At 41.4% G+C, this 23,179-nt stretch overlaps 1 protein-coding gene across 1 annotated transcript in view; it reads left to right on the top strand.

Annotated features, from left to right (window-relative positions):
• Positions 1-23,179, top strand: part of LOC141227681 (amine oxidase [flavin-containing] B-like) — a 91,448-nt gene that overhangs the window by 10,895 nt on the left and 57,374 nt on the right. The window contains exons 2-3 of the mRNA XM_073667247.1: positions 4,065-4,159; positions 10,650-10,787. Coding sequence (XP_073523348.1) covers positions 4,065-4,159; positions 10,650-10,787 — 233 coding nt within the window. The remainder of the gene's footprint in view (positions 1-4,064; positions 4,160-10,649; positions 10,788-23,179) is intronic.

The following is a 23,179-nucleotide window of genomic DNA, read 5'->3' as shown; positions in this document are numbered from 1 at the left end:
TCTCTACAGTTACTTAGTGAATTTTTCCAGCAGCAAGATATTATTATTGAGGAATATATTTGCATGTTTTGCTGTTGGTGTTTTGGTGTTGGTATTCGGCATATAGACAGAACATGGATTTGCAAGAGCACATGCAACACATAAGCATATGTCTATCTTTGATGTTTATATATTGGCAAACAACACTGAGATTCTTTACTGTAAGAGCAGTAAGACTATGGAACTCTGCCACACGATGTTATAATGGTTGATTCATTACAAAAGTTGAAGGAGGGCCTGGATGTCTTACTTGTATAACATAACAGGTTATGGGCACTAGATTCTGTGATGAGGCGTTAATCCAGGGAACTAGTCTGATTGCTGTATGGAGTCATAAAGGAATTTTTCCCCTAATATGGGGCTATTAGCGTCTGCCCCATGGGGCTTTTCTCTTCCTCTGGATCAACATGTTAGGCTATAGGATGAACGTGATGAACTTATGTCTACTTTCAACATTAAAATCTTTGAAACATCTTTTTTTTTTTTTTGCCATATTTGGTTTCTAATTTGGATATTTGCATAGTTCTGCATCATCATGCAAAATACATCTGTGCAGAACAAAGACTTGTATGCTAATTATTTCTTCAGACATAATATTCAGTATACATTTACAGCTAGATATATCTATCAGATAGATAGCAATAAAACCATAGACTGTTAAAGTGAATAATATTGATTATCCTATTATAATTGCACCTTTTAATGGATAGAATATATTAAGTAGCAAGTGAAACGTTAGTCTTTAGGCTATACTCACATAGCATTTTAGCATACGTTCTTTTTATTATATTTAAGGCACTTTAGCCCTTAAAGGGAATCTGTCAGCATATTTTTGCTATGTAATCTGAGGACAGCAGAAAATAGTGGCTGAAACACTGATTTCAGTAATGTGTCACTTATTACGCTGTGTGCTGAGGCATACTTACAATGAAGGTTTTATCACCAGGATATTATCACTGCCTGTACTAGAGCTCATGCAATTGCTAGACTGACTCCCTTCTCTGATAAGCAGGTCACTGTCAGTAGACAATGGACACAGAAATCTGTGGTGTGGGGGGCAGCTTTCTGAGCTCTGCTTCATACTACATCTTAGAACTTTGATTGTGTCACAACTGCTGCACCCAGTAAACTAAGTGATACATCGTTGAAATCAGGGTCTCTTTTCTTACATTATGATGCTCTCAGATGAGGTAGCAAAAACCTGGTGACAGATTCCCTTTAAGAAGAGTTTGTCCAGTAGTGGACAAACCCTTTAAGATGTCTCTTCACTGGAACTAGAGTTCTAGGCTAAACCCTGGAGAACATGCCACTTACAGTGGGTACGGAAAGTATTCACTCTTTGTTTCATTGCAGCCATTTGGTAAATTCTAAAAAGTTCATTTTTTTTCTCATTAATGTACACTCTGCACCCCATCTTAACTGGAAAAAACAGAAATGTAGACATTTTTGCAAAGTTATTAAAAAAGAAAAACTGAAATATCACATGGTCATTCATTGGAGTCCAGCTGTGTTTAAACTGATAGGACTTGATTTGGAAAGGCACACACATGTCTATATAAGACCTCACAGCTCACAGTGCATGTCAGACCAAATGAGAATCAAGAGCTCAAAGGAACTGCCCAAGGAGCTCAGAGACCGAATTGTAGCAAGGCACAGATCTGGCCAAGGTTACAAAAGAATTTCTGCATTACTCAAGGTTCCTAAGAGCACAGTGGCCTCCATAATCCTTAAATGGAAGAAGTTTGGGACCACCAGAAGTCTTCCTAGACCTGGCCGTCCAGCCAAACTGAGCAATCGTGGGAGAAGAGCCTTGGTGAGAGAGGTAAAGCAGAACCCCAAGTTCACTGTGACTAAGCTCCAGAGATGCAGTAGGGAGATGGGAGAAAGTTCCACAAAGTCAACTATCACTGCAGCCCTCCACCAGTCGGGCCTTTATGGCAGAGTGGCCCGACGGAAGCCTCTCCTCAGTGCAAGACATATGAAAGCCCGCATACAGTTTGCTCAAAAACACATGAAGGCCTCCCAGACTATGAGAAATAAGATTCTCTGGTCTGATGAGACAAAGATAGAAATTTTTGGTGATAATTCTAAGCAGTATGTGTGGAGAAAACGAGGCACTCTCATCACCTGCCCAATACAATCCCAACAGTGCAACATGGTGGTGGCAGTATCATGCTATGGGGGTGTTTTTCAGCTGCAGGAACAGGACGACTGGTTGCAATTGAAGGAAACATGAATGCTGTCAAGTACAGAGATATCCTGGATGAAAACCTCTTCCAGAGTGCTCTGGACCTCAGACTTGGCTGAAGTTTCAACTTACAACAAGACAATGACCCTAAGCACACAGCTAAAATAACAAAGGAGTGGCTTCAGAACAACTCTGTGACCATTCTTGACTGGCCCAGCCAGAGCCCTGACCTAAACCCAATTGAGCATCTCTGGGGAGACCTGAAAATGGCTGTCCACCAACGTTCACCATCCAACCTGACGGGACTGGAGAGGATCTGCAAGGAAGAATGGCAGAGCATCCCAAAATCCAGGTGTGAAAAACTTGTTGCATCATTCCCAAGAAGACTCATGGCTGTACTAGCTCAAAAGGGTGCTTCTACTCAATACTGAGCAAAGGGTCTGAATACTTATGACCATGTGATATTTCAGTTTTTCTGTTTTAATAAATTTGCAAAAATTTCTACATTTCTGTTTTTTTTCAGTCAAGATGGGGTGCAGAGTGTATTTTAATGAGAAAAAAATGAACTTTTTAGAATTTACCAAATGGCTGCAATGAAGCAAAGAGTGAAAAATGTAAAGGGGTCTGAATACTTTCCGTACTCACTGTAGCAGTACCCCTCTTCCACCAAACTTTACTGTCAGGGAGCTAACTTTCTTCTGGCATTCGCCAAACCTGGACTAGTGCATCAGACTGACATGTAGAAAAGCGTGATTCATAACTCCTCGACAAATCCAGTGGTGGCATGATTAACACCACTCTATCTAAGGTTTAGTATTGTGATTGGGGATGTAAGGCTTGGCCAATGAAACCATGAAATTAAGCTCCTGGTATTAATGCTAGGAGAGGTTCGGAACATTGGAGTTACTGATTCAGCAGAGCATTGGCAACTTTTTTTCACTATGTGCCTTAGCACTCGGCGACCCCACTCTGAAACGTTATGTGGTCTCCCACTTTGCGTCTGAGTTTTTATGGTTTTTAAATTCTTCCACTTTTCAATACTATCACTCACTATTAATCCTTTACATCACTTTATGTGCACATTAATGCAGAGATAGTTTTTTGAGCTACTGACGGGACTCTAAGGACTTGGACCCTACTGATCAGCAGGACATGTTAGAAAAGGAATAGTTATAAAATAAAACATATAATTAATATTATATGTGCACTTTATATCTGAATTACAAACCTACTTCTTGAATAGAATTGCTATTATGCACCCTTTTCTTGATGTTACTGGCTCCACTTACTATATCGATGTACCCGGACAACTCTATGGGTGAAGTTTAATCCATAAGATGGGAAGCCTTTATAAGTGCAGTCCTGTTAGTGCACTTAATTCATCAATTTATTTTCCTTTTGAGAGTGAATATTTTGTTCGATTTTAAATATTTAACTTTTTTAACCTGTTCTGATTATTTTTTTCAGTGGCATACTTTAACTTGGATTTAAGGTTACGTTACACTTCCTTTGTAGTCAAAGCTGTTGAGCTTTTGTTTGGAAGTAACAGGCAATTATGGTATTGTGTCTTGAGCCAAAATATTTCAGTCCTGTTTACAAAATTCACATTTTCATCCAGAAGCTGAACATGGAGATGTTACATATATCTCTTGTCCAGAGTATCAGTTAGCAATTCCATAACATATTAACTAACAGTAAAGATGATTATGCAGTTATCTTACCAGCATTACATAACCTGCACCCTTAAAATTAGTGTAATAATGAAGTAGTCTTTTTTATGCTCTGCAGTCGTCCTATTTTTACACTTTGCTTTAACATCTCTACTTTAACCATTTAGGTCTTACAGCTGCTAAGCTACTTGTGGAATCAGGACTGAATGTTGTGGTGCTTGAGGCAAGAGACAGAGTTGGAGGCAGAACTCATACTATAAGAGTAAGTATGTCATAATGAACGATCGATCATTTCTAAACTCACATAATCAATCCGCAGGTAGCATGGTAAATATCAGGAGTGGCTGGGCTGATTGATATATAGTGTTGGGAGAAAGTACTCAGTATATTTATAAATAAACAAAAGTTAATAATTATCAAAATTGCATCTAATTTCTTCTAGTCGAATAAAATAATGTGTAAAACAACTAATGTATAATTCTTGGTTCATTCTGGGCTTAAGGGTCTGATGGGCAGAGAGAATCACTACTGTCCCTGTGTGCACACTCATACAGGAAGGCCTGTCAATCAATAAGTCACCCAGCCCACTGGACCACAATAGAGAGGTCTACAGATTGTTCTTCTCTTACCTTTTCTTGAATTTGGTTAAGAACTATAATTTTACACAATAATAATTAGTTTATTCATTTTACTCACTTACAGGTGCATCTCATTAAATTAGAATATCATCAAAAAGTTAATTTATTTCAGTTCTTCAATGCAAAAAGGGAAACTCATATTATATAGAGTCATTACAAACAGAGTGATCTATTTCAAGTGTTTATTTCTGGTAATGTTGATGATTATGGCTTACAGCCAATGAAAACACAGGAGTTATTATCTCAGTAAATTAGAATACTTTATAACAACAGCTTGAAAAATGTTTTTAAAATCCGAAATGTTGGCTTACTGAAATGTATGTTCAGTAAATGCCCTCAATACTTGGTCGGGGCTCCTTTTGCATCAATTACTGCATGAATGCAGCGTGGCATGGAGGCGATCAGCCTGTGGCACTGCTGAGGTGTTATGGAAGCCCAGGTTGCTTTGATAGCGCCTTCATCTCGTCTGCATTGTTGGGTCCAGTGTCTCTCATCCTCCTCTTGACAATACCCCAAACCCCATAGATTCTCTATGGGGTTAAGGTCAGATGAGTTTGCTGGCCAATCAAGCACAGTGATGCTGTTGTTTTTAAACCAGGTATTGGTACTTTTGACAGTGTGGACAGGTGCCAAGTCCAGCTGGAGAATGAAATTTCCATCTCCAAAAAACTTGTCGGCAGAGGGAAGCATGAAGTGCTCTAAAATTTCCTGGTAGACGGCTGCGCTGACTTTGGTCTTGATCAAACACAGTGGACCTACACCAGCAGATGACATGGCTCCCCAAACCATCACTGATTGTGGAAACTTCACACTAGACCTCAAGCAGCTTGGATTGTGGCCTCTCCACTTTTCTTCCAGACTCTGGGACCTTGATTTCCAAATGAAAATTGGAACTCTGGGACCTTGTGGAGTGTGTCAATGACTGCCTTCTGGACATCTGTCAAGTCAGCAGTCTTCCCCATGATTGTGGAGCCTACTGAAACAGACTAAGGGACCTTTTTAAACGCTTAGGAAGCCTTTGCAGGTGTTTTTGTTAATTATTTTAATTTACTGAGATAATTATTTTTGTGTTTTCATTGGCTGTAATCCATAATCATCAACATTAACAGAAATAAACACTTGAAATAGATCACTCTGTTTCTAATGACTCTATATAATATATGAGTTTCACTTTTTGGATTGAAGAACTGAAATAAATTAACTTTTGATGATATTCTAATTTTGTGAGATGCACCTGTATGTCCCATCACTTCAGTGGTGCATTTGCTCAGTAAGATAAGGATATAGTCTCACGTTCAGTTATTCATACTGCAGATAACAGATTTGTTATCACATGGCTGATTTCCTTTAACAATGTCTTCATTCTGTATGTAATATGTTTGGACCAGCTACCAGCTTTGCTAGGATAAGCAATATATGAAATTTATTAAAGGAGATTTTATTTCTATATTATCTCTGCATTGCATATAATGCATTGATCACATTCTTTGGGAAAGGCTTAAAGGGATTTTCTGGTCTTGAGCTAAATTTCTGCAGTCATTCTATGTGACTGAAGACTTTATTAATGCCGTTCTGAGTTACTTTTGGGGAAAATATAATGAAACCAAAAAATAATAAAACTAAAAATAATGCAATCATGGTGTTTCATTTTTTTTTCTTTACACCATTTACCTTTTGGGTAATTCATTTAATATTTTACTATATGTGACTTTTTCTGACATGGCAATATCAAGTATAATTTTTTCATTTCTTTTTTGTTTCTTTATTTTTAATGTTGGAAAAGGGGATGATTCAAATTTTCCACTTTTCTGAATATTTATTTTTATTATATTTTTAGTTCCCTTACTTGAACCCTTGATCAGATAAAGAAAGTAAACAAAATAAGGTTTTACTATGAAGTTCAGCCACAGGGGGAGAGAGCTGGCAGCTATGGGGGTGGCGGAACAAGCTCTGGTCATTAGTGTTACAAGCAGATGACGGCTGTATAATACAGATGGCATCTGCCAGATATGGAGCTTCTAATGCCCCCTCCATAGATATGTACTCAACATACTCATGTACTCGACATAGAGCGTACTATCATGTCCTAGGTCAGGATTGGGTTAAAGAAAAACGTTATTAATGTTTGAATTCAAACATATTTGGCATGAATGATATACACTGTATGTACAAAAGCATTAGGACACACTGCTTAAAGGGAATCTGTCAGCAGATTTTTGCTACCTCAACTGAGAGCTGCATGATGTAGGCAGAGATACCCTGAATCCAATGATGTGTCACTTAATTTACTGGGTGCAGCTTTTCTGACACAGAGATTTTGGATTTAGCAATGCAGCAGAGCTGAGAAGGCTAACCCCGCCCACACCAAGCTCTGTATATACAATGTCTATAGACTGTGAGCTGCCTATCACAGAAGGGGATGGAGTCGGACTACCAGGCATGAACTTCTGTGTCCCAGCATTGATAAGCTCCTGGTGCTAAAATAATCATTGCAAGTAAACAAAACAATGGAGCTTGATAAGAGAGGCATCACTGAAATCTGTGTTTTAAGCCCTACCTCACGCTGACTTCAGATTACATAGCAAAAACCTGCTGACAGATTCCTCTAAACATTGAATTCAGTTTTTTCTATTTAATCCCATTGCCAAAAGTATATAAAATCAAACCTAAATCATGCTGTCTGCCTCTACATACATTCTTGAAAGAATAGGTAGTTTTAAAGAGGTCACTGAATTTAAGCATAGTATTGTAAAAAGAGGCGCGGAGGTGCCACAGTTGTAACAAATCAGTTTGTGAAATTTCTCCTCTCCTAAATATTCCATGATCATCTGTTAATGGTATTATTGAGAAGTGGAAGCGTTTAAAAACCACAGACACTCAGGCACAAAGTGACAGACCACATTAAATTAGAACTCATTAGTGAGTACCCAGGCACGTAGTGCACAAAAGTTGCCAAGGCTCTGTTGACTCAATAAGTGCAAAGTTCTGATTCTTCTCTGGCATTAAGTTCAGCACAGAAACTTTGCGTAGCGAGCTTTACAGCATGGCTTTCCATGGCTGAGCAGCTGCATGTAATGCGAAGTGGAGAGGCCTACTTAACCAACAACAGTGTCTGACCTCACAAATGATTTTTTGAATGAATAGGCAAAAATTCTTACTAGGGGGCAACAATTCCAAATACACCCCTTAACGCCCCATGACATATATAAACATCATGGAGCATGTCAGGGTGTTTGGAGTGGGCTCAAAAGCAGAGCCCACTCCACAAAGGTTATATTATATAGCTGGCATCTGCCTCTAATACCAGTGATTGATGTGCCCACTGATTGCTACTATTAACCTCTTAAATGTCGCTGAATTACTGAAAGCAGCATTTAAGTGCCTTGATTCGAACTGATTGTTTGGGCACATATCACCCCCACGACGCAATTGCCGGGAGTCGATGGATTACTATGATAGGCAGGGGACAGCTTGAAGTCCCCAGGCCTTTCATCTGATCCCTCCAATAACGTCCTGCCTTCGACTGAGCATCATGGGATACTATAATTTTTCCTATACTATATACAACAAGACTGTTTTATTTCTGTATATAGTAGAAGTGATCAATAATCGCATATTCAAGTTCCCTTAGCTGACTAACAACTAAAGTAAAAAATAAAGAAAAAAAGTTTTTCACCACTCTTTTCCACAACAATAAAGAAATGTAGAAAAAAAATACACATATTTAAAAATCACCATTCCGATTCTGCCTATCGGTGTGTCTGGATGCAGTGAGTTACAGCTCATCCGTCCAATCTAGGGAATGGGCGTGCTGAGCTGTTAGTATGGTGATGGAAGATCAGCCGTCCAATCAGGGCTGGGGCATGCCGGGCCTTCCTCCATCTACTGTTCAGAGTAATTGCCTGGCTATTTAGCTGGCTCTCTGCATCCAATGACTGCCAATTTTAGCTTAGCTCAAGTGGTGTGCGCTTGCTCAGTATTCTGTGTTCCTGTATTTTGATCTTTTTGCCCGACCTTTGACCTATCCGTTTGCCTCTCCCCTTTGTCTTGATCCGCTACCTTACTGGAATTTTGACCTCGAACTGTGACCTGACTACGCCTTTGCCTTACCCCTTGTTTTATGATGAGCCCTATTGGTATCTGACCCTGGACTTCTACTACCCACCCTCACGGCTTGTCCGTGAGTGGTAACTAGCGTCACATCTACAAACTTATACTCACTAAGTCTGCCTATTTAAAGTGAAAAGTAGTCACTGTGCTGTTTAGTATCATGATGTGTGCCACGCTGAACATGGACCAAAGAAAGCTAAGGAGAGAATTGTCTCAGGGGATTTGAAAGAAAATTTTAGTCAAACATGTTAAAGGAAAAGGCTATAAGAGCATCGACAAACATCTTCATGTTCTTATTAATACATTTGCACATATTATTCAGAAGTTTAAGGACTACGAGACTGGTCACACAACTGCATCGACGTAAAAATGAAAATCTTACAGGTCTTGGAAAATGGCGACTAAAGTTAAATTGTTTATTTGTTTACAAATTTCTGAACTTTTTTTCTCAACTAAAATAAAAGAAAAAAATATAAGTTTAGTATCGCCATAATCATACTGACCTGGAGAATAATGTTTTCAGGTCAGTTTACTTCAGAAGGAGCGCCATAAAAACAAAACCCCAAAAACAATTGTGGAATTCAATTTTTATTTTTTTTCTAAATTTCACCTCACTTGGATTTTTTCCCCATTTTCCATTACATCGTATGATAAAATGGATGATGTCATTCAAAAGTACAACTTTTCCCACAAAAAAACTAAGTCCACATACAGCAGGAAAATAAAAAAGTTATGGCTTTTGGAAAAAGGGGTGGGAAGAATTAAAAGCACAAAAATGAAAAATCGCTCAGACCTTCACCATATGGAATTAGATTGAGGTGTCATAAAAGATTTGTAGGTGTAATGTGTCAGTGTCCTAATACTTTTGTACATATAGTGTATGCATGTATCCTATGCACACTATATAAACACCTATTACCCCCTTCCCGACATGTCGATTTTCATTTTTGCGGGTTTTTTCTTCCCTTCTTCCAAGAGCCATAACTTTTTTATTTTTCCTTCGACATTGCTGTATGGGGGATTGTTTTTTGTGGGATGAGTTGTACCCTTGAATTGTCCCATCCATTTTATCATGTGATGTACAGGGAAGTGGGAAAAAAATTCTAAGTGTGGCAAAATGGTGGAAAAAACGCAATTCCGCAAAAGATTTTGTATTTTTTACTTGCAGCGTTCATTACGTGGTATAAAAATGGCCTGGACGTATGTTATGGTAAATGGTGAAAAAATATTTACAGGAGTACCATTATGATAGGCATAGGGTCTTCAGCAGACCCCTGGCTGTCATAGCAACCTATCAGTACCCCGCGATCATATCGCGGGGGCACGAAGGGCAGGAGGCTTGCTGTAAATGCCGTTTTTGTAGATTGTAGTGGCATTTCAAAGGGTGACTGTCACGGGCAGAGCTTCACCCCTCATGCAGCTATTAGAGGCAGGTAATGGCTGAATATTACAGCTGTCATCTGCTGACAAAGATGTGGGCTCAGGAACTGAGTCAAAGTCAGGGAGTCAGCATATGACGTACTAGTACGTCATATGTTGGTAAGGGGTTAAAGATCTTTTCCCAAAGCCTCTATGAACTGCAAATTTGGATGAATCTTTGCATAGTGTAATGACCATATACTTTATTAAATAGCATTTGTTATAGATGTAGCATAGTTTACCATAACACTGGGATATCACAGTGCAAAAAAAATTGGACAAATAACCTGACATCGGTCAATGTCTTGTGCAGTGTTAAAGAGGTTGTCCACTACTCTTACATTGATGACCTATCATTAGGGAACAAAACGCTGATGGAAATTGGTCTATGTTTTTATGTATGAGAAAAATCATTAACGTCAGTCTACATGCAAGCTGATTGGAGGCCATTTTTACTACTAGCTATTTTGATCCTCTCTTCTAAATCTATGAATGGCCACTCGTTATAGGGTTGGTCTAATTAAAGGAGGCATCAAAACTGCAGACTCTGTATCATATAATGGTTTTGCTATTCTTTCTACACAGAATAAAGAAGTTCAGTATGTGGATGTTGGCGGAGCATATGTTGGACCAACACAAAATCGCATTCTGCGGGTGGCCAAAGAGCTGGGTATAGAAACCTACAAAGTGAATGTGTCACAGCGGGTTATCCATCATGTCAGGGTAAGTAGTCATCACAAGTTTTTATTCATTTATTTGTAGATTTATATCACTATAAAAACTGGTTGTCAGCGCCGAATATAAGGTGTTTATTTCTCAGGACGGAATTACTAATGACAAGAATAATGCTTCTAACAGTTCTTTTTAAAGATGGAAATGAGCAAACTCTACCCACAGCATAGGAAAGGGAATTATTTATCCAACTGCTGTTGCTTTCTGGTCGTCTGTGAAACGTATCCAGTTGGAGTGTTCTGTTTATTAAGCGCTTAAACACAAATGGTGGAAGTGTTCATTTCCTCTGCTGTGTGAAAACCGATAATGGATGACATTTTCTAGCTTGGCTATTCAAAGGAGCCAATTATATTTACTCCTAGCCAACACATATTGATTAGATAAACAACCATTTATTTTCTGCTACTGTGTGAACTAGTTATTAGAATATATTTGAATGTGTTAAGGCTGGGATCACACCGAGCATATATTTTTATATATATATTTTTTTCCACATGTCTGGCATTGTGGAAATGGGGAAACCTTTTTTTAAAATTGCAATATCACTTATTATATGTCACATTTTTTTTACTTTTTCGCAATCAACATGAAAGTTTATGACAAAAAACATGCAGTTTTCTATATAACTATGTCTAAAAAAATAATGCAAATTAAAAAATTGATCCTTATTGGAAATTACAGCAAAGAAAAAAAGATCTTGTTATTGCAGTGGTAGAGTTTTTGCTAGCATGACTTTCAATGGGGTTGACTCACGAGGGCAGCAATCCGTATCCATATATCTTGTCTGATCACATACAGGGATATGTCCTGCTTTATCTCCCACTGTGAACCAAAATGGAGAGCTGCTATGTAAGAGCCCATCATAGCTTTGCGAAAATTGAGAGTTTGTGTATTACCCAGACTTGCTGTGTATGTGAATGGTCTGCTTGCCATGGAACTTTCTTCCCACCCATCTTCTCCGCAGTGGAACTGTATGGCCAGACACAACTTCCCCCAAAATTACAGCTGGTTGTCAGAGAAGCTGGACCTGAGCCAGATAGAGATAAAACAAATAAAAGTTGAATTTAAACGACAAACTTGTCTATGACCCTGTGTTACGAATCCGGGCGGTGGAACCTCTGTGCTGCGGTGCAAGGAGGGACCAGAGGGGCGTGACTAAGTATCTACTCGGCCTGACCAAGGTCGCACTCCGTCGACTCCGTGAACCAGGGAGGGACCGAGCAGAGGGACCAGGTGCCATTCTGGGACCGACCTTGTATGAGAGCTGGTGACTCCCACGGTTCAGAAGGCAGGAACGGAAGAGCACGGCAGGCAGGCTGACGAGTGGTCCAGGTAGTCAGGCAGGCTCATTCGGCTGATAGCCAGACAGGTGCTCCGGGTAGGCAAGCTGGCTGGCACAACAGGTAACAGGCAGGTGCTGCCAGGTAAGCAGGCAAGCGGGCGCGGCAGGTAACAGGCAGGTGCTTCCAGGTAAGCAGGCGGGCAGAGCCCATAGACAGACTGGCGGACTGGACTGTAGGCAGACTGTCGGGCTGGAAAATAGTCAGACTGGCGGACTGAACTGAAGAACAGACTGGCGGACAGGACTGACTTGCAGAGGACCTGAGGGCTGAAGCAAAGTAAGAATAACAAAGCAACAACCTTGCACGGGCACCTCCATATTGGAGGAGGTGCCTTTTATACAGAAAGCCCTCCGGCCATTGGTCGGGGACTTTTTAGGACGGCGCGCGGCCCTTTTAAGAAGGAGGGAGCGCACGCCCGAAGCACAGTGCCAGGGAAGCTGCGTGCACCAGCAGCAGCAGCAGTGAGGCCGGAAGATGCAGGAGCAGGACCGCGGTGGTAAGGGGGACGGCGTCTCTGCCTGGCAGGGCGCAAAGACGCCGATGGTACACCCAGTTATTTAAATAGGTTGTCTGATACTTATAAATGTGGTATTCCTGAGCCCATGGCAGTGCTAAAAAAAAGCATAATAACCTCCTGGATTCTACCGCTCCTCCATAATTTTGCCATCGTTTCCCACAGATCTTTAGGCTTCTTTGTGGACTAAGGTGTCAGGTGACTGCAGCAGCCAATCAGCAGACACTCTTTGACCCCAGTGGTCACCTCACACACCCGCCCAGTAGAGGAAGCCTGGAGAGCTGTGGAGAATGCTGGAAGTAGTATGGAGAAGTGGTGGAGTCTAGTAGGGCGTGTATGTTTTTATTTTTGCACTCACTCCACTACGAGCTCATTAACACAATTTTTATTAATATTGGACAACCCCTTTTATTCACACATCCTTTTTTGGCGCACATGTGCTATTTAGTTTTTAACGGATTCATGTACTGTCTGTTTGAAACACGGACGTGTGAATTACGTTGCAGAGAACAGAAGAAGACTGCAGGTTTTTAGCCCATAGTTTTGACATTGGATCACAAATTAGGATTGTTCACATATCTCCCAAATACAGTACTTACGTAGTCCAAAAAAAAGGTTAAAAAATAGACAGATCAAACATCAGAGTAGTTGTGATGAGAAATAATCTTTTCATCAAAACTAGAATATCTCTTTAAATCTAAAACATGAAGTAACCACAGTCTAGGTTAAATGTCAGAGATCTGCACAGACATGACTTTTGCCTAAACTTTTTGACCAGTTCCTTTAATTTGTGGTTTCTCTTTACAAACAACATGCACGTTGTTTCCATCTTCTTGTGATTTTAAAGAAGTGCAATCTATTTTCTAAGGAGGTTATAAAAAGTTCATTTTTCATATTCTCTCCTTTTTCTAACCTTTCCTCTGGAGTTCTTTGTGAGAAAGATAAGAAGAAAAGATTGCAATGTGAGGAATTATAGTTCACAGCAAGTTTCCAAGATATAATGATTAATGGCTCCAATATACTGTACAGCCAAGTGCTGTTATGGAAACAACAAGCAACAGCAGTTTATTATCTATGCACTGTTGTACCTCCGCTCAGTCACGTACACTGTGGATTTCACCAGCCTATCATCTATCTTTCTTTTTTTCCTCTCCAGGGTGGTTAGATTTCAGCATTCAATAATAATTAACACTTTCATGAGAAAGACAGTGTACTGCACATTGATCCCTGGCTGTCGCTAAATCTTCTTTGCTGTAGAGCTGCATTGACATTTGAAGCATTTTTAATCAATCATAAAAAGCATGATCCCTGCAGCGGAATTGGAGCTAGACATAACACATTTGGCACAGTGATACAAATTACAGTGTATTGTCCATATTGGGAAACAAAGTTTCACCTTCAAAAATGATTTATTGAACGATTTATAGCTTTATATTTTATTCTCTTGGCTGAAGTACAATACATACTGTACAATGTGAGAGCATTAAGTTTAGAAGTGTTTTTAAAGGTCAGCCCACAGATCCTTGGAGAAATGCAAGTTCCTCTAAATGGTTGTATTATTATACTCTAATAAACTATTGAAGAGGTTTTCCAGCTAAAAAACAATTAAAGGTAAATATGTAAGTTTAACTTCAATGCAACTTCAGATTTGACAGGTGCTCCAATCTTCACCTTGAACCTCTGGTTCGGAGTCTCTGCAGGTCTTTTTCCAGTTTGTGCTCGACAGAGGACAGCAAATTAAGTTTTAACTGTAACTTAGACCTTTCTGAGATTCAATCAACAGTGAGAACAAAAAAAAAATATACAGACATATGATTTCCAAAATTCTCCAAAGAAATCTGAAGAGTTCATTTATTTATAGCCTACATGAATATAGGTATACCATGCATATATGTAGGCGTTTCTAAAATTATAGATCAAATGTTAAAAGAAGCCCTCCCATAAAGTTTTTTATTCTCTAAATCTGTGTATGTAGTGCAGTGTGTGTGTGTTCATATATTCATGCACCACCTTCTTTTCCAGTATCCAGCATCATTCTGCTCCTCTTCTCAGTGATATCACTTCTCTTAAGACTCTCCGGATCACTTTATACTCTATGCATGAGCTGGAAGTCTCTTTTACAATCTAAGTCTATGGAGCTTCTTTCTGACGCTCCATAGGTTTACATTGTAAAAGCCAATTCTGGGTCACAAAGAGCATAGTGTGACCTACGGAGTCTAAAGTTTGGTGACGTAACTCAGTAAAGAAGCACGACTGTTCTGGATCCTGGAGAATGTGGCAGTAAGTGAGTATATTAATACGGACACACTATACTGCATACACATATACACAGATAGGCCTCATTCAGAGGTCTGATTTTCTCGGACGAGTCCTATACGTGGTTTTCACGGATAATACTCCTACCTATGATAAGCTATGGGGCCATTCACTTGTCCACGATTTTTCAGTCCTCGGAAAATCACGGAGACATGTCTGATTAGAATCGGATCAAAATCGGCAATGCAAGTCTATGGGTCTGTAAAAAATCACGAACTGACGAACTGTCATATAGGAAAAGATGGGGAAACTTATTTTTTCTCCACGTACAAAAAAAACTGATGACGCTTAGTCCACACTCTGATCCGACTCTGATCAAACATTAATCAAAGCCTGATTAAATGAATCGGTCCGTTTTTCTCGGACGTGAGTTCATTCTGTGAACTCTGCAGTAGTTTTAGGTATAGTATATAAAAAATATTCTTAAATTTATAAGAATCTGAAGCATGAAACTCTGCACATTTGTGTAAAACTAGCAAAAGTTGTAATGTTATTACACCCACAAAAAGATAAGCTGGCAAAAAGCAAAATGCTCGTAAAATGATTTGATTTAGATATTTCTTTTGTTTATTCACTTTTCATTTGTTAATTGTTAAAAGTAAACTATTGACAATTTTAATTTTGAAAGCATTTAAACTAGAATGCTTTTACATGGTTCTGTATTATTATATATAAATATATATACTCCTCAGCATTAAAATTGTAACACCAAGAAAGAAAAGTTGGCGATTTATGAAAATCACAGGATCTATAGACATGCTAGTGATATGCAAATGATGAAAAAATGGAAACAAGATTTTCAAAACATCTTGTTTATTCACTATAGAATCTGAGTGCCATGAGCAGAAATACACGCACTTACACACCTTGGCATGCTATTAATGAGGTTATTAATGGTTGTCTGGGGAAAGTTCAGCCAGGCTGAAAGAACTTGGCACAGAAATTATCAAGATCCGCTGCTGACAGCTCCCTTTGCAAATGCTGACCAATGCAATGACATCTTAGATGTGTTCCATGGGAGACAAGTCCGGAAATATTGCAGGTCATGGTATCACATTTAACCCGCACATACTGTTAACAGTAGCCGAACACCATGTGGCCTGGTGTTGCCGATTTGAAAAATGTATTCTGTGACCTTTTGGAGAAGTGGTTGTACCACTGGTTCTCTGGTTCACCACCAAATCAATGTAATGCCGAGATGTTACTGTACTTCATTTGAAAACTATAGTGGTCTGGTTATACCGTACATTATGCCAACCTATATAACAATCCAGGGACTGAGGCCAGTGTGCCACACGTGGTCTTCAGACCAATCTCTGGCTATCATTGCATCCAAAACAAAAGCAGGACTTATCACTGAAGAGGATAAACCTCCATTCCAGCCTTCATTGCTGAATTCCAGTCTCCAAGTGACAATGTGGGCAATGCCATTAAGACTTACGTCTTCACGAAGGAATATCACATCAGTCTTACGGCTGGGATCTCAGAAAAATCTAAATCAAATCACTATTTGACATGATCACCCTTTTCCTTGAAAACGGTTTCAATTCTTCTAGGTACACTACACACAATTTTTTTCTCTTTTGTTCATTCACTTTGCATTTTGTTAATTGACAAAACTAATCTATAACAGTTATATTTTTGAAAGCATTCTTACTTTACATCAATTTTCACACCTTCCACATCAGTGGTGAAATATAGATGAAAAAGAATATATTGCATATGACGTGTCCCCTGGGCCTGCGTCGTGCGTGCACGTGCGTGCGGGGAATACCCGGAGCCGGATCGCTAGGGGTTGTAGTCTCCATGGCTGTGACCCGGTCCGTGCCCAGGGCGGTCAATTCAGTGGCAGTCTTAGTATTATGATAATTGTCCGACTACGCCACCCGTGGATTGCGGTCAATGGGTGACCGCCGCTGCAAGGCAGACCGCTGAGGCCGGTGTTATGTGTGCAGCTAACAATGGGATGACTCCCCACGGGAGGAGTACAGCCTCAGGGCAGTTAGCGTGGATGATGGGAGTGATGGTGGAGATAGTCCCAATACCAATAGTGCCGAAGGAGCAAGAAGTCACAGACAACGTGTTGCAATCCAATGTCCTTTACTCACAGTTTGTATTCTCCAGGTCACTCTCGCGAAGCAGTGACCACCCAAGCCGTGCTGCGTCCACCAGGCAAGGGACTCGGTCAACTCCCAGGTCTTTCTGGAGTATGTCTCAAAGCTCCCTTCCGTCCTTTCTCTGGCTCGTGCCCCACCAGTGACCAAGCTTATGTCCAGCTCCCGCGGGCCTTCTCTTGGGAGGGCTACGTGCCCACGTCCTTGACCCTATATGGTATGCCTTCCTAGCAAGGTGTAGCGAGGGGTCGCACCAAGGGCTGGTCACGACCTCCGGTTCTTGGCTGAAGATGATTCGCTTCCACCAATTTGGGATCCGGTACCCTGTTCTGCCAACCCGTCACCCGCAATCTCCTGGGTCCTTAGGGTTCTCTCTTCCTTCTCGTTCCTGAGCCTTTCTGTTTCACTTGTTACTTCTGTTCTGGTCTTGTTCCCTTTCCTTTCCACTGTTCCTTCTCCTCTCTCTCTCTCTGGCCCCGGCCTCTGTGCTAGGCCTGCCCAGGGAGCAGAGCCCATGCAGCAGCCCTGCTCCCTGCCTTCTCCACTTCTCACAGACTGAACTTCTTCTTTTTCTTTCAGTGCTGGCTGGGCCTCACAGGCTAGGCCCGCCTCCGGAGCAGAGCTCCACAGAGGCCCTGCTCTGTCACTTCCTCTCTCAAACTGAACACTGATCTAAGATGGTGCCCACCTTATATTCCTCCCTCTATGTGTGAGCCCAGATGACTAGCTACCAATGGGCTCCTACCTATGCCCAAAGACCCACCCCTATCTGCTCCTACACCACTGGGTGTACTTTCCCCTCCCCACTCCAGACAGGGACAGATGCTGTCGTGCCTGCACTCCTGTCTCGTGGAAGCACCATTGACCTGTCCCTCGGAAATGGGGTGTGTGTGGTGCATACAGCTAAACGAGTCCTGGTCCACACTCCATCCTTACCCGGGAGTGGAATATCACACCTCTGGTTTGAGGTGCAATACCCCTGTAGCAGCCGAGCCCTCGGGGTGCTACACATACAGTGGTGGCCAAAAGTATTGGCACCCCTGCAATTCTGTCAGATAATACTCAGTTTCTTCCTGAAAATGATTGCAATCACAAATTCTTTGGTATTATTATCTTCATTTAATTTGTCTTCAATGAAAAAACGCAAAAAGAATTGTCCTAATGCCAAATTGGATATAATTCCACACCAAACCTAAAAAAGGGGGTGGACAAAAGTATTGGCACTGTTTGAAAAATCATATGATGCTTCTCTAATTCGTGTAATTAACAGCACCTATAACTTACCTGTGGCACCTAACAGTTGTTGGCAATAACTAAATCACACTTGCAGCCTGTTAACATGGATTAAAGTTGACTCAACCTCTGTCCTGTGTCCTTGTGTGTACCATATTGAGCATGGAGACAAGAAAGAAGACCAAAGAACTGTCTGAGGACTTGAGAAACCAAATTGTGAGGAAGCATGAGCAATCTCAAGGCTACAAGTCCATCTCCAAAGACCTGAATGTTCCTGTGTCTTCCGTGCGCAGTGTCATCAAGAAGTTTAAAGCCCATGGCACTGTGGCTAACCTCCCTAGATTTGAACGGAAAAGAAAAATTGACGAGAGATTTCAACGCAAGATTGTGCGGATGGTGGATAAAGAACCTCGACTAACATCGAAACAAGTTCAAGCTGCCCTGCAGTCCGAGGGTACAACAGTGTCAACCCGTACTATCCGTCGGCGTCTGAATGAAAAGGGACTGTATGGTAGGATACCCAGGAAGACCCCACTTCTTACCCCGAGACATAAAAAAGCCAGGCTGGAGTTTGCCAAAACTTACGTGAGAAAGCCTAAAACGTTTTGGAAGAATGTTCTCTGGTCAGATGAGACAAAAGTAGAGCTTTTTGGGAAAAAGCATCAACATAGAGTGTACAGGAAAAAAAAAGAGGCATTCAAAGAAAAGAACACGGTCCCTACAGTCAAACATGGCGGAGGTTCCCTGATGTTTTGGCGTCGCTTTGCTGCCTCTGGCACTGGACTGCTTGACCGTGTGCATGGCATTATGAAGTCTGAAGACTACCAACAAATTTTGCGGCATAATGTAGGGCCCAGTGTGAGAAAGCTGGGTCTCCCTCGGAGGTCATGGGTCTTCCAGCAGGACAATGACCCAAAACACACTTCCAAAAGCACTATAAAATGGTTTGAGAGAAAGCACTGGAGACTTCTAAGGTGGCCAGCAATGAGTCCAGACCTGAATCCCATAGAACACCTGTGGAGAGATCTCAAAATGGCAGTTTGGAGAAGGCACCCTTCAAATATCAGGGACCTGGAGCAGTTTGCCAAAGAAGAATGGTCTACAATTCCAGCAGAGCATTGTAAGAAACTTATTGATGGTTACCAGAAGCGGTTGTTCGCAGTTATTTTGGCTAAAGGTTGTGCAACCAAGTATTAGGCTGAGGGTGCCAATACTTTTGTCTGGCCCATTTTTGGAGTTTTGTGTGAAATGATCAATGACTTGATTTATGCTTCATTCTCTTTTGTGTTTTTTCCTTGCAAGCAAATTAAATGAAGATAATAATACCAAAGAATTTGTGATTGCAATCATTTTCAGGAAGAAACGGAGTATTATCTGCCAGAATTGCAGGGGTGCCAATACTTTTGGCCACCACTGTATAAGCTATCGCACATTAACTAGAAAGTGTACACACGTGTGGCATATGACGACGAATAAAAATAAGTAATAGAGTCACAATGAACAATCATAAGGATGAACAAAAATAAAACATAAAGTGTTTAAAATATGAGCTGCAAAGTAATGTGAGTGAGAATGAAAATAAATCGGTATCTGAGGTGTATGTGAGAATAAGTGACATAAAATTATGGTATGGGAAAATGTGAAAAATAAATAGACAAAAAAATGATTAACTAATGTGATAAAATGGAAAAAAAAGTTGCCAAGATCTGTAATAAACAAACAGGAAAGATTTATGAATGGGGGTTATTTATGGGGGTGACATTTTAATTTGTGGAAATTTAATGGATAGCCAAAAGCACAATAGGGTGATTCAATAGGGTGATTCAAAGATGCCAATTCCCTAATGGATGGTAATGTTATAGTCATAGTGTGTAATAAATGAGCATAGAATGTATTATCATTTTCAGCCAAGCTTTGATAACAAACTTATTTGTTTTAGAGTTTTTTTGTAATTTTTTTGCTTACATTTTCAGGATATCTTTGTTCTGTTTTCTTGATTACTGCACATAAGCTTAGTTGCATCCTGCATTGTGTAACAGATGAAGTCATTGAGGATTTCCATAGAGGGAAATAGCAATGTACATTAAGAGTCAATAAGCCAATTACATATGTTACACGCACGCCGCTAGGTTCAGATAGGGGCGAGACGGGTTTCATGAATTCTTTGGAATCCTGGGGGAACCGTTACTCAGGGCGACCATAGGCTGCAGCTTCTCTCAGGCATACGATGGATTCAATTGCTGACCAGCCACATGTGCCAAGAGTCTGAGACAGTTTAACAGTGGAATTTAATCTGAAGCACGGCCAGTGCATTGCAGGGATTTTACAGCAACAATCTTTATTACAGTACAGTCTGAGTTTCTTGAGCAATCAGCTCCAGTAACAATACAGTAGTTTCTTCACAAGGCACAGTATTACAGTCTCTTCAGTAGCATAATTCAGCATAGATTAGATCTCTTAGCAGCACACTTCTACGCATACACAACCACAGGCTTTTCCTCCACAAGGACTCAATAGTACAGCATTCTTTATCCTGCATGGAGATGTAGGGGGGAGGGTTTGATGAGGGAGATGATCCCTGTGACACAATTCCTTCCAGTCCTTATCTTCTTGCCAGATAATACTCTGCACTGTTAGTTCAGGGAGTTTATCTGACCTGTGTTTAGTTTCTCTCCTGATCTGAATCCTGTTCAGTTGCCTTCTGTCAGATACAGATAACACACCACCTATCTCTTCGGTTTCAGCCAGACTACAAGTTCCCCACAATCCCCCTGGAGCTCTGCTAAAACATTCCCTCTCTCCTGTGACTGTGTTAACCACTCTAGTTGCTGGATGCTTCTGAAGCACAACACTTCCTGTCTCCTGTGCTTGTGTTATTTGTAACCGTTACTGGATGCTTTTGAAGCAACAGCACTACTTCTGCATGTCACACTCTTCCCTCCTTTTGAATATCATCCTCGACATTCGCCTTAATTGGGCAATCTGACCAATTCTGAGACAGTGGTGAAAGTTGAGTAACTTTATATACAAATTGGCATTGTCAAATTGGCATAACATTTATAAACATTTATAACAGCCTATTCTTACGACCTTTTTCTTGTAGGATGTTTGTAAGAAATAATCAATTAACACAATTAAAACAATCAGCATCTCTTCAACTGGAGCTTTTTTTACATCTTCAACCAGCTCTGTCTCACTAGGATTTAACAGTTCTTTGTTTCTACAAAGTCTTTTAAGGAAAATCAAAGCATGAAAACAAGTCTTTCCACCAAGCAACATCTTCCATACTGCTTCTCGGTGGTGAATACCACTCCAGTGGGCTTACCTAGTCCATAGGCAGAAATACCTGTTTCCAGTCGACAGTCCTTGGCACTTGACTCGGTTCACCAAGTGTCTCATACATCAGCATCACGGGCCTCCTCACTTCTTGAGTCGACATCCTCCTGGTGGGTTGTTCCTCAGATACCACGGGTTATTCGGTCACAGGAGTTTCTTCCACAACACCCATTTCCCGTGCTTCCTCTGATGCTCCTGGAACTGCCTCTGTAAGTTCCTGTACTTCTCCGGAATCACCTGGTTCCACACAGTCTGGTAATTCCGCTTCTCCTGAGTGTCGATCGGTCTCTCCAGTGACCGGTGTTCGATCATCAGATCTGAATTGGACTTCATCTATACTCCTTGGTACAAACTGTGGAGCCTCGGGACTTAGTTCACTCTCCTGAGGATGGTACATCACTCTCCTTGCCGGTCCGAGAAATACAACAGTGTGCACTTCATCGGAACTTTCAAGGTCACTATCCACCACCGGAGCTTCAATCTGTGGTGGTCTCTTAGTCGATCTCGGTCGATGTTGGTCTGCTTCTGGGAAGTCTTGTTGTGGTGGAGATAATCACAGAGTAGTAATAAATTCCGATGGACTATTCTGATTTTCTTGTCCCCTCTTTCCAATTGGATTTCATACACTGTGTAATGCACACGCCCGGACTGACTGGCGTGTGCGTGTTTATGAAGTGATTCCACTGTGCAATGAACCGGAGAGTGCCTGGAGGGGCGTAACTAAGTATCTGCCCGATCCGACCAAGGTCGCACGACGGCATACGATGCCAGTGCACCAGGGAGGAACCGAGCAGAGGAACCAGGGTCTACTCCAGGTCAGACTCCGGACACGGCTGTTGACCCACACCGGGGAATACAGGAACAGGCAGACTAGAGCGCAGGCTGGGTAGGGTCCAGTACAGACTGGGAGACAAATTCGAAACCGCAGACGCGGTGGACAGGGCAGAGCAAAGCGAAAACCGCAGACGCGGTGGACAGAGCTGAGCAAAGCGAAAACCGCAGACGCGGTGGACAGAGCTGAGCAAGGCGAAAACCGCAGACGCGGTGGACAGAGCTGAGCAAAGCGAAAACCGCAGACGCGGTGGACAGAGCTGAGCAAAGCGAAAACCGCAGACGCGGTGGACCGAGCTGAGCAAAGCGAAAACCGCAGACGCGGTGGACCGAGCTGAGCAAAGCGAAAACCGCAGACGCGGTGGACAGAGCTGAGCAAAGCGAAAACCGCAGACACGGTGGACAGAGCTGAGCAAAGCGAAAACCGCAGACGCGGTGGACAGAGCTGAGCAAAGCGAAAACCGCAGACGCGGTGGGGACAGGGCTCTGTACACACGGAACAGACTAGAAGGGAAAGGCAGAACCAGATACCCACAGGGTACTTGCAGAGAAGTAGCGAGTGGACCACAAACTCACAAACGGAAGTACAGTGACAACGAGCAGGAGTTAGGTACGAGTTCAGACTCTGCAGAAAAAGGGAAAGTACGGACATAGAAAAAAACAAAACAGGCTAGGAGAGTATTCAGACAAGAACAG

The sequence above is a fragment of the Phyllobates terribilis genome, unplaced genomic scaffold, assembly GCF_046119375.1.
Source record: "Phyllobates terribilis strain yellow unplaced genomic scaffold, ASM4611937v1 Scaffold_2__4_contigs__length_985480577, whole genome shotgun sequence".
In the NCBI taxonomy this organism is placed as follows: Eukaryota; Metazoa; Chordata; class Amphibia; order Anura; family Dendrobatidae; genus Phyllobates; species Phyllobates terribilis.
Note: the sequence above shows the minus strand (reverse complement) of the source record. Positions and strands in the feature narration are given on the sequence as shown.